Consider the following 18,214-nt stretch of genomic DNA (forward strand, 5'->3'; position numbering starts at 1 on the left):
AGACTAAAGTGGTGGTATGTAGTGCTGAAGAAGAGTATGAACCTTTCGAAACAAGATCTGGAACAGAGGTGCTATTTGGGAAGCAGGATTTCAAGGGTTGGTAGAAGTCAGAAAGAAATTGTAAGCAGCTTACAGCAGGCTAGAATTGCATTTAATTTGTGGAAGTGCTTGCTCATCAACATGAACATCAGTCTGGAAACATGAAAACAGGTCATGAAAGTATTTGTTTGGAGTGTAGCCCCATATGGGTGCGCAACTTGGACAATAGGAAAACAAGAGAGAAGATGGCTAGAAGCCCTGGAGATTTGGTGCTACAGAAGGATGATGAGGATCAGCTGATGAGACAAGAGTTACCAACGAAGAGATGCTGAGATGAGTACATGAAACCACATCTCTGTGGAAGAACATCCAAACCAGGAGAGAGAAACTCATAGGACCCATTCTGAGACACAATAACAACAATGGAACTATAGGAGAAAGAGCTACTGATGGAAAGAATAGGTGGGAATGACCAAGGATGTCACACATGCAGCAGATTATGAATGACGTGGCATGCACTAAAAATGTGGAAGTGAAGGGGAAGACAGACGGAAGAGGGGAATTGAGTACTGAACTTGCAAATCAACCTCAAGGTCGAACACTGAAGTGAGAAAGAAGGAGAAATGTTCACCAAGGACTTTTCGGACCATATTACATTGGCAGCTGAATTCATCTGTGATGACACAGTCTTTTCAATTACAGCCAAATCACTGAAGAGATGGATAATAAATAAATAAAATAATCTCCTATCCTCACACTGCACAGTCTTTACACTGTTTATAACCTCATTTACATTCAACAATCAATTATTCCTTTAATATGTTTCTCATTTTACCTAAGTGATCTGTTCATACGAGGATAGGCTGAAAAGTTCTAGGAAAGACTTATCACAGTAAAACTTGATTTTTCAGTGTAGTCCCCCTGTATACTAACACACTGGTCCACGTATGTTCCAATGCTTTGATCCCTACTCTAACTTTAGATTCCTCCAGGCCTGCAAAATACCCATCAAATTCAGCTGGCCGTTCAACATTTGAGGAGACTCTATGTTCAGTGAGGCAAATTTTGGGCTCGGGGGAAGAGATAGAAGTCTGATGGAGCCAAAACAGCCAAATGAGACAGGTGTGGAAACAATTTGTAACTTAGTTCATATATTTTTGCCATGGTACCACTTGTGTGAGGGTGCACAGCTTTCTGGCCAACCATACTGCCTTTGCTTTCTTTCATGGTGGTGAATCAACACGTTTCCACCCCTTTGACCACTGTTTTCTCTCTGGGGTATGGTAGTTGACCCCAAGTTTCATCTTCAGTCACAACTAGCCCCAGAAACCTCATTGGTTGCTCTGAAAACAGGACCAACATTGTTCGGATATTTCCATTCTCATGCATTTCTGTTCCTGCACCCATCCAGCAGATAATTTTCTCATATCCAATTCCACTATTAAAATGTGGTTAGTCCAGTCAGATGACATCCCTAAAGCTTCATCAATTTCTCACATTTTCAGCCAGTTATTCTCCATCACCAGGTTATGCATTTTTGCAATAATTTCTGGGGTAGTGACACATCTTGGGAGACCATGATTTAAGCAGTCCCAATAAAATTTGAGCTCATTTGTCCACTTGGCAACAGTTGCATATGATAGAGCTGAGTCTCTCGTTGTGTTATGGAAGCTGGCATGAATTTCCTTTGGTTTCATACATTTCTTAACTAATTACTTAATCACTGCTTGAATATCAATTTTTTCCATCTTTACAAATCACTACACTGGAACAACAAGAGAGAGACATCTGCACTACTGATCTCTACCCAGAGCATGCTTCACATGTTCACTAAAGGGTGTCCTATTATTATGCGGGAACCTTGTTGTGCTAGTGCTGACATCTGGTGGTGATTCTGCAAATGTTTGAAACCACCCATGTAATACCTACAAAAATTTATTTTTAAATCACAGTGTTTGAAACTCTAGTAAATTCTGAAATAATTGTAAACTAAAATGTTTATAATCATCTGCACAAAGGAAATCTTTTCAGTGAGAACAAAATCCATCTGACTTATTATCTTTTGCCAGTATGCAAACAAATGGGATTCCTCATTATATCCACCCACAGCAAGTACTTGGCATTACTTTACTTACCTGAGGATAAGATAATGGCCTCAATCTGTCATAATCTTCTTGGCCAGCAGTGTCCCATAATCCTAAACTGACTGGAATACCATCCACAACCATAGGTGCAGAATAGTTATCAAACCTAAAACAAAAATGCCTTTATTACTTTCAGATAGTTAACGCATCACGGCAAATAGGTGGAGAATTGATGACTTTCTCTCTAGCTAGATCAATTAGATTTTATATACTTTTCGTTTCACACTCCTCGAGGAGATTCTCAAGGATGTAGAGTAAGTCATAAAACAAGAATACTTAATATAAATAATTCAGGGACATTTAGAGTCGTTGGTACACAAAAAAGAATCCAAACTTCGCAAGTGTTTGGACAAATCCCCATGGTTGTGACCAGGAGGCTTACAGGAACAAAAGATGTGTTGCAAGGACAACTCCAATCTAAGTAGTTCAGAAGAGATGGTGCTGGGAGGGAACGGGCTGGATGGCATGACTTGTGAAGCAGCCGCTGAGCTCGAGCACGTTGTGCTCAGCAGCATGTACAATAACTGGGTGCTCTTATCTTGGTCACAGTTCAGTGATGGCCATTCATTTTGGTGAATAGCTGGTTCGTGGTCATGTGCAGTTTTTGCAGCAAAGATTATGTATGACACGACTACTTTCAAAAGTCGCCCTGCCTCTGATGGGATAGGATAAATCTGTTACAGAACTACAGAAGGATGTGCTTGGGTGAATCATGGGGAAGGTCTTGCAATTGTGCCTTCCACAGGTACATCACCACTATGACATGTGGTTTGGAGTGGGGGTGGAATAAGCATGGACCAAGATGATGTGTAGGTTAGGTGGGCAAGGGGGGGGGGAGGGGGGGGCAGACTACCACATAGGAAAAGTAGGCAGGATTGTAGATAAGATGTCTCCAATTTTCAGACACGATGATAGATGAAGGCAGCAAGGGACAGGAAATGACACCAGGTGCATTCAGTATGCATGCCTGGGGGCGCCATTCACATGTTGAAGAGACTATTCTGCCAGCCACTGAGGGAATAGGGTACAACCAACTGCAGATTGTGGCAAACGGAACAAATGATGCCGGTCATGTGGCCTCCGATGTCAATCTTGGGTCCTTCCAGTGACTGTCAGAGAAGGTTGAGAAGACCAGCCTTGTGCATAGAGTTTCAATGAAGCTCTCAATTTGCAGCTATTGTGCCTAGAACTCATCATGACCTTTGGTTCTGAGTCAAACGGATGGACTGAACCAGAAACTTCGAAAGTTCTGTGGCAAGCCAGGTTGTGAGTTCCTGGACTTGTGCCATATAGATAAGTACTGTAAGGTCCCCCTAAAAGGGTCAGGTGTGCACTGTACATCAGAGGCTGCTACCCAGCAGGTAGATGACTGTGTGTGGGGTGCACACAAGGTTTTTTAGATTAGGCAATTCTCCATCCAATCCAGCTACAGAGCTGTAGGAAACCCAGAAGTATCTGTGTAATAAAAAAAAAAAAGAAGAAGAAGAAGAAGAAGAAGAAGGAGAGAGAGAGAGAGAGAGAGAGAGAGAGAGAGAGAGAGAGAGAGAGAGAGAGAGAGAGAGGAGGAGGAGGAGGAGAAGAAGAAGAAGAAGAAGAAGAAGCAGCCTCCCACAGGTGAGAGTATTAAAATCCTAATAGTAAACCGCAGAAAGCATTCACAAAAAAGTGCCAGAGTTTGAATAGCTTATGAAAAGCAGTGAAGCTCACATTATACTAGGTATAGAAAGCTGGTTGAAATCTGAAATTTATAGCAGTGAGACTTTGGGGAAAATTTAACTGCATGTGTTAAGTATAGACAAATGGGAAAGGGTTGTATTTGTTGCATTAGGCAAGAAACTCAAATCCATCGAGGCAGAAATTGAAGCTGCATGTGAGATTCTTTCAGCACGACTCGGTATAAGAGTTGCCCATAAAATGATAATTGCATCCTTCTATTGCCCACCAGACTCATCTCCTGATGTAACCAAAAGCTCTAGAGAAAACCTCAGCTCACTTGCAGAACGCGATTTTCACTCTGCAGCGGAGTGTGCACTGATGTGAAACTTCCTGGCAGTTCCCCAATAGTGCTGTAATCATCAGTGGGGACTTTAATCATCCAACAATTAATTAGGAAAATTACAGTTTTGTTAGTGGTGGGTCTGATTAAGACATCCTGTGAAACTTTACTAAATGTCTTCTCTGGAAACTATCTAGGGCAGATAATTAAGAACTCGACTCATGACGGAAATATACTGGATGTATTGGCAACAAATGGACCTGACCTCTTAGGATGTCAACATCAAAACTGGTACCACTGACCAGGACACAGTTGTGGCAACAATGGTTACCAAAGTGCAAAGGACAACTAAAACATACATATGTTTGGTAAACTAGATAAAAAATCACATCTCAGTGACGAACTTGAAACTTTCAGCACAGGGCAGGAGCATGCAGAGGAAGTATAGCTCAAGCTTAAAAGAATAGTGATCATGCACTGAATAGATATGTACCCAGTAGAACAGTTCATAAGGGAGGGAACCTAGACTGTATACAGACACTGTAAAAAAATTTCTAAAAAAGCAAGAGATTACTACATATTAGGTGTAAAACAAAACATAGAGCTACAGATAGAGGCGCACTGAATGAAACACATTTGCCAGTCAGGAGAGCACTGCGCGATACCTTCAATGACTATCATAGCAGAATATTGTCGAGTGATCTTTCACAAAATCCAAAGAAATTCTGGTTGAATGTAATGACTGTTAGTGGCACCAAAGCTAGTATCCAGCTCCTAGTGAATGAGACCGGAACTGCAATTGAGAGTAGCAAAGTAAAAGCTGAAATGCTTAACTCCATTTTTAGATGTTCCTCTACAAAGGAAAATCCGAGTGAATTGCCCCAATTTAATGCCATTCCCACCGAAAAGATGAATGAAATAATTATTAGGGACATTGGTGTTGACAAAAAGCTGAAATCATTAAAACTGAACAAAGCTCCAGAGCCTCATGGAATCTGTCAGGTTCTATACTGAATTTGCGGCTGAGTTAGTCCCTCTTCTAACTATAGTCTGTCACAGAGCCCTCGAATAAAAGACCGTGTCATTTCTTGGAAAAAAAGCACAGGTCACATCCATCTACAAGATGGATAGTAGAAGTTACCTCACATAACTACCACCAATATCCTTGACGGTTGATTTGTTGTGAATCTTGGAACATATTCTAAGCTCTAACATAATGAGGTCTCTTGAATAGAAGGACCACCTCAATGCCAGGATTTCGAAAACATCGATTGTGTGAAACATAGTTCACACTTTTCTAACACCACAATGAAAGTGTTGGATCAAGGTAATCAGGTAGATGCAGTATTTCTTGATTTCCGAAAAGCATTTGACTCAGTACCACACCTATGCTAATTGCCAAAAGCATGATCAAGTGAAATTTGTTACTAGACTGAGGGCTTTTTGATAGGGAGGGCACAGTATGTTATCTTGGATGGTGTCACCATCAGACGCAAAAGTAAGGTTGGGAGTGCCCCAGGGAGTGTGTTGGGACCCTTGCTGTTCATGTTGTATATTAATGACCTTGCAGGCAATATTAATAGTAACCTTAGACTTTTTGCAGATGATGCAGATATCAATAATGAAGTACTATCTTAAAGAAGCTGCATAAATATTCAGTCAGATCTTGATAAAATTTGAAAGTGGTGCAGAGACTGACAACTTGCTTTAAATTTCAGAAATGTAGTATTTGGCACTTCACAAAACTAAAAAACATAGTATCTTATGACTATAAAATCAATGAGTCACTGTTGGAATTGGCCAACTCACATAAATACCTTGTAAGGATATGGAATGGAATGTTCACATAAAGCAGATGGTAGACTTCGGTTTACTGGTAGAATACTGGGGAAGTGCAAACGATCTACAAAGGAGACTGGTTACAAATCACTCGTGAGACCAGTTCTAAAGTGTCTGGGACCCGAACCAGATAGGACTAACATAGGTTATTGAACGTATACAGAGAAGGGCAGCACGAATGATCAGAGGTTTGTTTAATCTGTGGGGGAGTGTCACAGAGATACTGAAGGAACTGAACTTGAAGAGTCTTGGAGATAGATGTAAACTATCCTGAGAAAATCTATCAACAAAGTTTCACAAACTGGCTTTAAATGATTATTTTAGGAATACAGGGTGTACATAAAGTCTGGGAACACTTTCAATTATTTACTGCAGAAGAATCAAACATTGTACAGATATCATACATACGTCATTTTGAAGAGAAACACTGAAAGCTTTCCCCCCCATACTGGCACAGCGTAGTTTGGTAATTTGCCGATAGTCAGTGCTAGTCGCAAACCTGCCAAGTTCAGGTGCAGAGCGAGCTTTCTGTGTGTTGGAGTTCAACAAAAACAAGTGTGCTACAGGTGTTCAACGGATGTTTAGAACCAAGTACAGTAAGAAGCCACCAACAAAGATTTTGAGGGTGATTCCCCGACGGTAAATGTTTTTTGTGCCTTGTCACGTCAAAAACTGTACGAGCCATTCTTCGCCGAGGGCACTGTCCCTGAATATTCCTACTTGGACATGTTGCAGCAATGGCTGATGCCTCAAATACAATCGGACTCTCCGTTCATCTTTCAGCAGGTTGGGGCTCCACCCCATTTTCATCGTGAAGTTCGTGGGTACCTGAATATGACATGGAGCTGCCGCATTGATGGATTGGCCGTGCTACGGAAGGGCCTTCCCGATCACCAGATCTCACTCCATGTGACTTTTTTCTGTGGGGACACATTAAAGATCTTGTACCGCCTCTACCATATGATGTAGCAGAGCTCCGGGAGAGAATACGGGAAGTGACTGATACAATCGACGATGCCATGCTTGGGGGGGGGGGGGGTATGGCAAGATTTCAATTACCATATTGACATCTGCTGGGCCACTCATGGTTCGCATATCGAATGTTAGTAAAAAACAAAAAAAACAAAAACAAAAAAACACTTTCCGAGTTTCTCTTCAAAATGCAATATGCATGACTTCGTTCTTGTGCAATAAATAATTGAAAGTGTTCCCAGACTTTATGTACACCCTGCATACTGGAACTCCCTATATATCGCTCACATAGGGATCATGAGGATAAGATATTTACTGCACGCACAGAGGCATTCAAACAATCATTCTTATGGAACAGGAAGAAACCCTAATAACTGGTACAATGGAATGTAGCTTCTGCCATGCACTTCACGGTGGTTTGCAGAGTATAGACGCAGATGTAGGTTTAGAAGCCTGACACAGGGCATGATTCAGTTGCTCCTTTCTTGAAGATACTGGATGATGATTGGGGTGGAGGGGGGGGGGGGGGGGGGGGGAGGGGAATCCTCCTTTGCAGCTGGTTCTTGGGGCTGTTAGGAAGATTAGGAATTTCTGAGGAAACCGAGTTGGAAAACAGGTTGCAGGCTACGTTTGAAGTATAGTGAATATATATATATATATATGTGAAAGTCCTTGTGAGATCTCACTGTACTGGGCAATGGAGTTGTTTTCATTGTAGATACGACATCCAAGGGTGTCCAGACTATATAGGAGGGACACTGGCTGTCAAAATGCAGGTATGTTGATAGCTGATGGGTTTGATGTGGGCAAAGGTATGCATGGAACCATCGGAGTGGTGTAGGTCAATGTCCAGAAAAGTGGCACACTGGGCTGAGGAGGTCCAGGTGCAACAAATGATGAGGTGGAGTTGAAGCTGTGGAGGATTGAGGATATTGTGTCTTGGCCTTGGGTCCAGATCATGAAGATACTGTCAGTGAACCTTAACTATATGATGGATTAGGGGTTTTACGAGGCTAGAAAGGTCTCCTCTAGGTGTCCCACAAACAGATTGACATACGAGGTTGTCTTGCAAATGCCCATGGCCATGCAGCGGATTTATTTACATATCTCCCCCTCAAAGGAGAAGTATTTATGGGTGAGGATATAGCTGGTCAGATGTAGAAGAAATCATGTAATGGGTTTGGATTCAGAATGACGCTGGGATAACTAGTATTTACATGGGACATGGGAGATGTGATGTACAGGGAGGTGTCATCAAGAGTGATGACGAAAAGGAATACAGATGGTAACAGTGCGGAGACAGTCAATAGCTGGTGAAGGAAGTGGTTCATAATTTTAATACGAGTGGCTAAGTTTCAAGCAATAAGTTGGAGGTGTAACGTCAACCAGAGTGGAGATTGTTGCAATGGGAGCAAAATAAACAGCTACAATGAGTCATCCCGGACTGTTGGGTGTATGAATATCGAGAACCTACAAAACTGTTGGACTTATGGAACTAAGATTTCCATCACAGAAGTCAAACATAATCTTCAATATCCATTCAAAACCTTTGGCCTCCTAGAATCTTTCCCCTGAATCCATCTCCTTCGTCACCCCAATGTTCTTCCACAAACACACCTTGCACTGGCTTCCCAAAATCCATCAATCCAATAATCATGGATGCCCATTGTAACTGTTTACTGTGCTCCCACTGAAAGAATCTCCCTTCCTGTCAACCAACAACTCCAACTAACTGCTCATAGCCTTGAGTCTCATGTTAAAGAACAGACCACTTCCTTCGCTGACTCTTGACCGTCCTTACACTATTATCACCTGGATACCCACTTGGAAACATTCTCGCTACCAACTCGTTCAGGTTCAGTGACTCTAGCCTCATTCCTCCACAGCCCCGACACCTCTCCCACTCGTTTCACCTGGTTCTCTTCCGTCATATGTGCCACCTTCCTGGATGTTGGCCTCCAGTTCTCTATTGGCCCAATTCCACCCCCATCCACATCAAAATCGCCAACAACAGTATCTGCATTTTGGCAGCTATCATCCCTTCCACACCAAAAATCTCCCAGACAGCGTGACACCTATGGAAGGCCTATCTCTAATGATGAGAATTACCTTTCCCCATAAGCTGAAGGTCTCACAAAGGCCTTCACAGACTACTTCCCAAACCTAGTCTGCAAACAGATTTCTCTTGCCATCAGCCTTAATCCTCCTGCCAGCCCCAAGAACAAGCTGCACTGGAGCACCCCCCACATCCCCATCATCCAATATCATCAAGGACTGGTCCTTGATGAAGGGCATCCTACCCACAATCCTTCCTTCCCCTCCTAAAGCAGTATTCCACCACCCACCAAACCTACACAACATCCTGGTACATGCCTACGCCACTCCCACTCCCTTACCATATGGTTGTACCGTTTGGAAGACACAGGTGTGAGACTTATTCCAGCTCTGACACAATTTCTGCACAGCATTTTACTTGACCAAGATCACCAACCAGAGATATACTGCGGCCACAAGCAGAGTTGGCCATCTACTTGCGGAACAGCTGCTGAGCAAAATAGGCTCCAGTTCAATGGATGATTCACAATCTGTGCCATCTGGATCCTCTTCCCCTCCCTCTCCTCAGCATTAGCTTTCTGAACTACATAGATGGGTGTTGTGCAACACATCCGTTGTTGCCATAATCCTCCTGTCCTCGACCTCTGCTAACTCGCTGCACTTACTACCTAAACCAAGTAGCCTCACTTTCTTTTGTCCTGTTCTCCATGTCATCATGCACCTCATAAACTCAGTGGCTCCAGAGCCATGTTTTGCAGCACCTGCTGCCCCGCCCCTTCCCCACACCACGGCCCATTCCTATCCCGCACACCTGCTGCCTCAATAAACTGGTCCGAAAGCTACCATATTTTTCTTTCTTTTCCACAACTCAATCCTTCTAATGTATGGTGAGTGACTTCATTTACTTGTAAATTATTTACATTCTTGCAGAACTTTCCTTAAAAAAGATAGAGATAGATAGATAGATAGAGAGAGAGAGAGAGAGAGAGAGAGAGAGAGAGATGCTAATGTTCCCTGCACAGTGTACTGTTCATAAGTAAAATGGTTCTCATAGTTGCGGAATACGTAAAAAAAACATGAAACATAGTTATATTTAAGATGCAATAGCAAACTTGCCCTAAACATATACTGAAGTACAAAAGATACTTCTTAAGCTATTGGAATCACTCATCATCTTTGCACAGATCATATTATATTGAAGACATGTATGTCAGATTTAACAAAATGCTCATTTTATCCGATATTACTAAAATATATATCAATTGGTTCTACTAAGACAAAGGATTTGGCCACCAATAAATCCTTAACCTTCTCTTAAACTGAGCTCTATTAGTAGCCTATGTTAGTACAGGTCCTGACAACCTAATGAAAATGTATGTTTCTGAATAACAGAAATCTTTCTGCAGCAAAGCACACGGCTTGACATCTTTACATACATTTTTATATCTAGTATTAATTCCATGAATTAAATTGTCAGTTCGTATCTTTATATAGTTTGTATAAATTCATCTGCTACCTATTAAAAACTCAAATTTCCCGAAGTGTTTCAGCCATGCTCTGAACTTTATTAGCCACCATTTCCAATGGTGATTTTATCACTTGATGAGAAATCCATGTTTTTCCTACATCTGTTTTGAGATTCCCAGGTCCCATATATTTCAGTAAACAACAGGCTGGTTTCTTTGAATAGGTCTTGCTATATTTCCTTCCTCATCCTTGTTCAACTGAGCAAAAGTTCCACAGCTACTGACTATGCCATCAATAGGAACCTCTCTGACCTCTCTATCCAAAGGAACCAATGCCCAATCACAAGTACTTTACTCATTCAGAAACCTCACAGGAAACAATCTGTCAGGGGAAATTCTGTAGCTGACACAAGTGACACTGCAGTGCAGTGCAATTTGTTTGGTTTTCACATGTAATTTTGTAATGCTGTCAAAGTGCTTCCATGCCAGCCATCAGAGGAACTGTATTCCATGACGCTTGTGTGCTTACTCATAGAATAGTTTTAGCATTATGTTGTTAATTAGTTACAGAGTTGCTTTTGACTATTGCATGTTCTAGTTGTTGGGTTGATTCTTCTACTTCCAAGGAGAATATCTCGATCTAACATTTTTATTAACGAACTCTCTGTGCATTTGAATAAAGTGTTACTGATTCTGACTGAAGAGTCTCTTTCACTGTATTGGCAACTAACAGTACTCACACACAGTAATTTCTTCAGATGGCCACAGACACAAGGCCACACCAACACTAGTGACTACAATGTGGTTAAATTAGCCAGAATGTATCACAGAAAAGGACTCCCGTTTGACATGACGAACACATTGATGGAGCCCGTTTCTGTCTCATGATTCACCATGCATTTGTTACCTTCTTGGTCACATAACCCAGCATTACAGTTTGCGCAGATGGAAGTAAGCTTTCTCTATGCTGGAATTACAGCAGAGACAACCAAATTCGCAACCGTTGTTAGTCAACTGGAACAGAAATATGCAGCAGAGTTTGAATATGTGATCAACACTCTGCCCACGATGGATGCACATGAGAAGTTAAAAACAGAACTGATATGAAGGGACTCCGCTTCACAGACAGAAAACATCAGACAAGTCCTAGCCCAAGAAGCCCTTACATTTGCAACACCTGTGGAGTAAGGTGGATATGTGAAACATGCCTGATAGTCTTTTGTACATGCTGTGGAGTAATCTCTTGTCATCCCAAGTGAAAGCCATTATTGCATTACAAACTGGCATGCCCTTAGATGCTGTTGCAGAGTCAGCTGACAAAATATTTGATGCTATATCACCTGCGACAGAGTTTTAAGTGCCAGTGGTGTGCTACAGCTTCTCTTTGCACATGGTAAGACGGGTCAATTATGATGTACTACCCACCAAAGTGGATTTACTGACCAAGAAGATGGAAGGATTATTGGCTCAACACAACTGCAACAGAGAATTGTGAACTGTGGTTTATCTGGCTCATAATGTACATAATCTAAATCATTTGGTTCAGATACAGGAGACACGTCAGATTTGTGGCAAAATTTCACCATAAACACAGAACAGCTGATGTTAAAAAAACAGCATCACAATAATAGTACAATTTTATTATTTTTACATACAATAAAATCTACCACCTAATTACCCCTTTCTCAATTACCATTTCATCCTCTATGAATTCTTCTATTAAATAGGTGCATCTCTCCCACAGAATCTGCTGTAGCCTCATTTTTAAAATTTCTGGCTTCATATTAAATATGTTTTCGCCCATTAACTTGTAATACATTGTCATCCCTGTTTACTGTGGAGTTCATACACATAATTTCAACTGGTGTGGGGGGTAGCACAAAATTATTTTGTTTCTCGTGTTATGCGTGTGGTTAAAATGATTCTCCTCAAATAATTTTTGTCTGCTGTGTAGGAAGATCATAATTTCATAAATATACATCGTGGGAAGAGTTAGGATTCCAAAATAATGGACGACAAGACTGTTTGCTGTGCAGTGCACACGTATCTGACAATTTTCTTTTGCAGTTTCAGTATTCGAGATACACTACTTGAACTTCCCCAGAAAATTATCTCACATCTAATAACAGATTCAAAATAACTGTGATAAGCAATTTTTTGTGTACTCAAGTCAGTAATTTGCTGGTGTTTGCATTGCAAATGCAAAATTAAATAGTTTATTTAATCAGAAGTCAATATGTGTATTTCAGCTTAAGTTCTTGTCCACATTTAGCCCCAGGAATTTGACTGTGTCAACTTCTTTCATAAGTTGATTGTTACAGTGTGTTTTGAGTTACATACAACTTGAATATTTGGTTTTCAAACAAACAATATGGGTTTTTGCAATTTTCAGTTTCAACTCATTTAACTGGAACCAGTTTTCTATTGTATTTAGTGTGCTTATGATGAAGCTTGAAATTCTTTCTGCATAGCTCAGAATTTCCGCATCATCATCTTCAATTAAAACAGACGTATCGTCTGGAAACAGACTTGATGGGGAATTTATATTTATGGGTATGTTATTTATGTAGAATAGGACCAGGATTGGCCCCAAAATTGAGCCCTGAGGCACTCCCTGTGATACTTTACTTCATTTAGAATAATAAGTCACTGCATTTGGGGTAAAAGTTACCCTTTGTTTTCCGTTGCGTGAGTGCGATGTTAGCCAATTAAGAGCATTGTCCTGAAAACTGTATTTGTCTAATTTGTAGATAAGCAAGTCATGGTTCACGGAGTCAAAAGCTTTTATGAGATCGCAGAAGGTACCTGTAACTTTACTCCCCTGAACCATTGATCTGCATATCTTTTCAATAAAGTAATTCACTGCATCCAGTGTGTTTTTTCCTGGTTGAAATACGAATTGGTTACTTATAATAGTATAATTTTTACAATAAAAGGTTTGATCTGGTTTGCAGCTACTTTCTTTAACACTTTTGATAGGACTGGAAGAATAGAAATAGGGTGATTGTTTCCCATGTCTTCCCTCGATCCTTTCTTGAACAGAGTTCAGACTTCAGCATTCTTCAAAACATTGAGAAAACATCCCTGTTCAAAAGATTAGTTGAGTATTTTAGTTAGGGAAGGTACTATTATGTCACACGCTGCTTTAATCACTTTAGTGTGTATCTCATCCCTCCCAGCAGAGTTTTTATTTTTTAATGTTAACATTTTCCACATCCTTTACTGTGACTTCTTTAAAATGCATAAAATACTCAGCTTCTTGGTGGAGTCCAAAGGGATTTATTTTACTCTGATACTCTACTACATCAACATCTAACTTTGCCACATTTATGAAGAATTCATTTAAACACACTGATATTTGAGCTGGGTTTACAATAAAGCTATCATCATCTTTAATCCTGGATATTTCATTACTACTTACTCTAACACCTAACTCTGATTTAACAATAGACCACACTGCTTTTGTTTTACTTTTATATTGTACAATGAACTTATTGTTTGCAATCTGTTTGGCTGCCTTCACAACTTTTTTTAAATTTAGCTTTATAATGATGAACATACTCAGTAAAATGTCTGTCTTTATAGTATTTCAGCTCATTGTGAAGTTTCCTCTTTCTGGTTCTAGAAATTTTTATACCCTGAGTTGTCCATTTAAGTTTATTAGTAGTTTTGTTAATGTGGTTCTAAGTGGAAAAGTTTCATTAAATATTTCAAGAAAGCTACTTAGTAACTGTTAAAGTTACTATTACTCAAAATACAGCTGTTGTAATGCCATTCAACCTTTCTTCGCTCATTTCTAAACGTCGGCTAACCGAATTTTTTTCACTGAAGTTGTACAGAGCCCTGCAAATCAACCTGGACCTTAGACTATGGTGCACCTTCACATGGGATCTCACATTTGTAGACAGATCAAGACCAATAATGGGTGGGATTTGTTGGCACATTATCAACCATTTACTAACACTGGGTTGACAGCTGTTAGTTTTCGTTGAGATTCAGCAGTGCACAGTGCTAAACTTGTGCAAGACACCAGTGGCGAATACACTGACTTACTGAAGAGATTCCCAGCACGTACAAAACCACTACAAGTACTGAAGGAGATACCCTGTGACACGGGGCATCACATACTGACTACAGAAGGCCCACCAGTCTCCTGCTGAACCTAGAGCTTGGCACCAAACCGATTCACCATAGTTAAAGTGGAATTTGATGGCACAATTCGTGAATGCATAATGCGGCCATCGAGTAACCCCTGGTGGTCTCCATATAAAAGAATGATGCAGCTTTTACCATTCCTTTTGGCCTTTTTTAGAGTAGGTCCATAATGTTTGGCCTACGAAAAGCAGTGCACACATGGAAAAAGGTTCATCAACTCTGTGCTACTAGGACTTAACTTTTGCTTCACTTATCTTGATGAGAGTCTGGTCTTCTCTCCTTCCCATAGCAACATCAGCAGCTTCTTACCAAAATGTTCAGAAGATTGGAATGGTATGACTTCATTCTAAATCCTTGTGCGTCTTCACCCACGCACAAGTTGATTTTTTGGACCACAGTATCACACTGTCAGGCTTGCTATCCTAGCTGGAGAAAGATGAAGCCATCCTGCAGATTACTTGGCCAATGACCTGTAAGGAACTGCATTGTTTCCTCAGTGTCATCAATTTCTATTACCCAAAATTTACCTCACGCGGTGGAGTTTCAAGTGCCATTAACAGCAGCATTCACCAGCCCAAGGAGCAAGGGAAACTCAGCAGTTTTACAGATGGATGAAATGATCTCGGCTTTCTAAGCAGCCAAGCAGAGTATAGTGGAGGTGGTATTACCCGCAAACGCTGAACTGAGTGCACCATTGGCTTTGGTAGTTGACGTGAGTCAGGCAGCAGCTGGTGCAGAGTCACATTAACTTTGCATGAGAGGCACTAGCATTCTTTTCGCACAAGAGCATGACAGATGCTAGGATTCTTCTCACACAAGCTGTCTCTGTCTCAATAGAAATGGGGTGCCTGACAGAGAGCTTTTAGCAATCTATGAAGCCATTAAATATTTCTGATCTGAACTGGAAGCCAGAGAATTTAGTATCTTTGCTGACCGTAAGCCTCCCCATGTCAGCAGCATCGATCATTCAACACATTTCACAGAACTCACGACAGCACAACAATAATACCGGGAGCTGCACGACCTGCGTGAAGACTCTGAATCATTGCTCAAACTTCAAACAGTGGAGATTTCGAATACCGATGTCAAGCTGTACTGAGTGTCCAGTGGCAAACCTCACCCTTTCCTACCCAGGTCGTTCATGAAGTGTGTTTTTGATAATACACATAACCTGCGCCACCTAAAGTTCATGTTACAACGCAACTAGTCTCCAATCGCTTTGTTTCGCCACGAGTCAAGAAAGACTGCCAATAATGAGTACAGACATGTATTAAATGCTAGCACAGCAAAGACAACAGATATGCGCACATACCAGTGGGCAACTTTCCAGATACAACAGCTCGATTGGCATATGTTCATATTGATGTTCTCAGCCCCTTACCTCCATTGCACAGCAAATGATATTAATTAATAATGATAGACTGCTTTACTGGCTGGCCAGAAGCTGCACCAATAGACAACATCAAGGCAGAGACCTTAGCTTCCACCTTTGTTTCTTGTTGTGTGTCACACTTTGGCTGTCCTTCACAATTCACAAAAGATCACCAATGCCAGTTTGAGTCCAACCTGTTTGCACAACTGAGTAAATTCTGTGGCACTGTGTATAATAGAACAACAAGCTATCACCCTGCCAACAATGTTATGATAGAATGCTGGCACAAACGCTACAGGCAGCCTGATGTGGCATGATGCAGCTTCTCTACCAATAGTATTGCAAAGTATGAGAAATAATTACAAACTGGATTTGGACGTTCCAGCTGTTGAACTTGTGTTTGGTGAAACATTACCCTTGCCAGGGGAGTTTGTTGATCCACTGTCCTTGTGGGTACCCAACTTGACACATGGTGAATTTATTTGTCAGTTGAGAGATCACATCTCCCATCTCCGGCCCCGACAACCGTCTTGACGTGGCACCAGTCCTTCATATGTACACCAAGACCTACACACAATGCTATGCTCCGACAGCATAAAACCCCCATTAAACCATCTTATTCAGGACCGCATGAAGTGGTCCAACGAGAAGACCACACACTCGACATTATTGTCAATGGCTAAAGCACTACTGTCTCACTGAACTGTTGAGACCTACACACCTCTTTCAAGAAAAAATTCCAATGAGAACAAAACAGCACAATCCCAACCCAGTTCCAACTGCTTCATCACCACCGGTTCCCATGACTGTCAATGCAAAGAAGCTCTCTGGACAAAAAATGCTCTCCTTTTCCGATGGGGGCCCATATAGCAGAGAGAAATTACGCTACAGTGTAGTGCAAGGCATGTGGGTTTTGCACATAATTTTGTAACTACATCAAAGTGCTTCTGCACCAGGTGTCTGAAGTGCTGTAATCTATGATGCTTGCACGCTTACTCTTAGAATAATTTTAGCATTCCACTGTTAATTAGTGATGAAGTTGCTTTTGGCTACTGCCTGTTCTAGTTGTTGGACCAATTCTACTCCCACGTAAAATGCCTTGATCTAGCATTTGTCATTAACCAGCTCCCTGTGCATTTTAATAAAGTGTTACTGATTATGATATGAAGAGTCTATTTCACTATATTTGTAGCTAATAGCATGCACACAGTAATTTGTTCAGAAGGCCAGAGACACAAGGCCACACTGATAACAGTATTTAACAAACAAGACGGCCACAGCATACTGAAATTTCCAGTTACTTTTGCCATCTTGATCACAGCACTAGGGTTCAAACAGCCTTGCCAAAGACTCTAAAACCCATGGGTATCTTCGAAAACTTCTTAACACTACTACATGTGGCAAAAATCAAACATTTGCTAATACCGAATGAGCATTTCTGTGTGATGCATTTGGAGAACATTAACTGACGTCAAGCTGAGTTCGGAATTTTACTGGAAAGAAAATATGTTCTTTTAACAACAGTAGACAATTTTCGAAATATATATGGAGATGACGGAGAAAAGAAATTGTGCTGAGAAACTAAATGGAATGAATTATGTTTCTTGGTCATACCAAATAAAAATTAATTATTCAAATCGATTCAGATTTGTGGATTATAACTAAGCTTGATGAAGGTGATAAAAATAGGCATATATATTATGTCAATACGTCATGAATATAATGAAGATAAACATTCTATGATGTTTTTGAAAGCTAATACCGGTAATCGAAGGTACCATAAAAAACACCATTTATTGAATACCACAACACCGGACAAGAACAAACAAGGTTAAGCAACATAAGAAAGGTCCTTTTGTTTGTTAAAATGGTCACAAGGTTAGTCACATATCCATAAATTGCCTTGAAAATGGGAAATTTAAGAGACAGAAAAAGAAGCAATGAGCTGTTCGTAAGAGGGCTTCTTGTAGCGCAGTTACATTGAATAGATACTACTGGATAGTGGATTCCTAGACTACCGATCACATGATTTGAAATGAAACTTATTTTTCAGCTGTTGATAAAAAATATTTTAGTTGAAAAAACAGCTTTCGCTTATGGCAGAAAAACAGGAGCCATGGGGAAAGGTACAGCAAACGCGAAGATAATTTACAAAAAGAAGGTTTGGCTACAGAAG

At 40.7% G+C, this 18,214-nt stretch overlaps 1 protein-coding gene across 1 annotated transcript in view; it reads right to left on the minus strand.

Moving 5' to 3' along the window:
• The window catches only part of LOC124616056 (ras-related C3 botulinum toxin substrate 1), a 131,981-nt gene that overhangs the window by 111,752 nt on the left and 2,015 nt on the right, over positions 1-18,214 (minus strand). The window contains exon 3 of the mRNA XM_047144292.1: positions 2,175-2,289. Within this exon, the coding sequence (XP_047000248.1) occupies positions 2,175-2,289 (115 nt within the window). The remainder of the gene's footprint in view (positions 1-2,174; positions 2,290-18,214) is intronic.

Source organism: Schistocerca americana, chromosome 1, assembly GCF_021461395.2.
Source record: "Schistocerca americana isolate TAMUIC-IGC-003095 chromosome 1, iqSchAmer2.1, whole genome shotgun sequence".
Taxonomy (NCBI): Eukaryota; Metazoa; Arthropoda; class Insecta; order Orthoptera; family Acrididae; genus Schistocerca; species Schistocerca americana.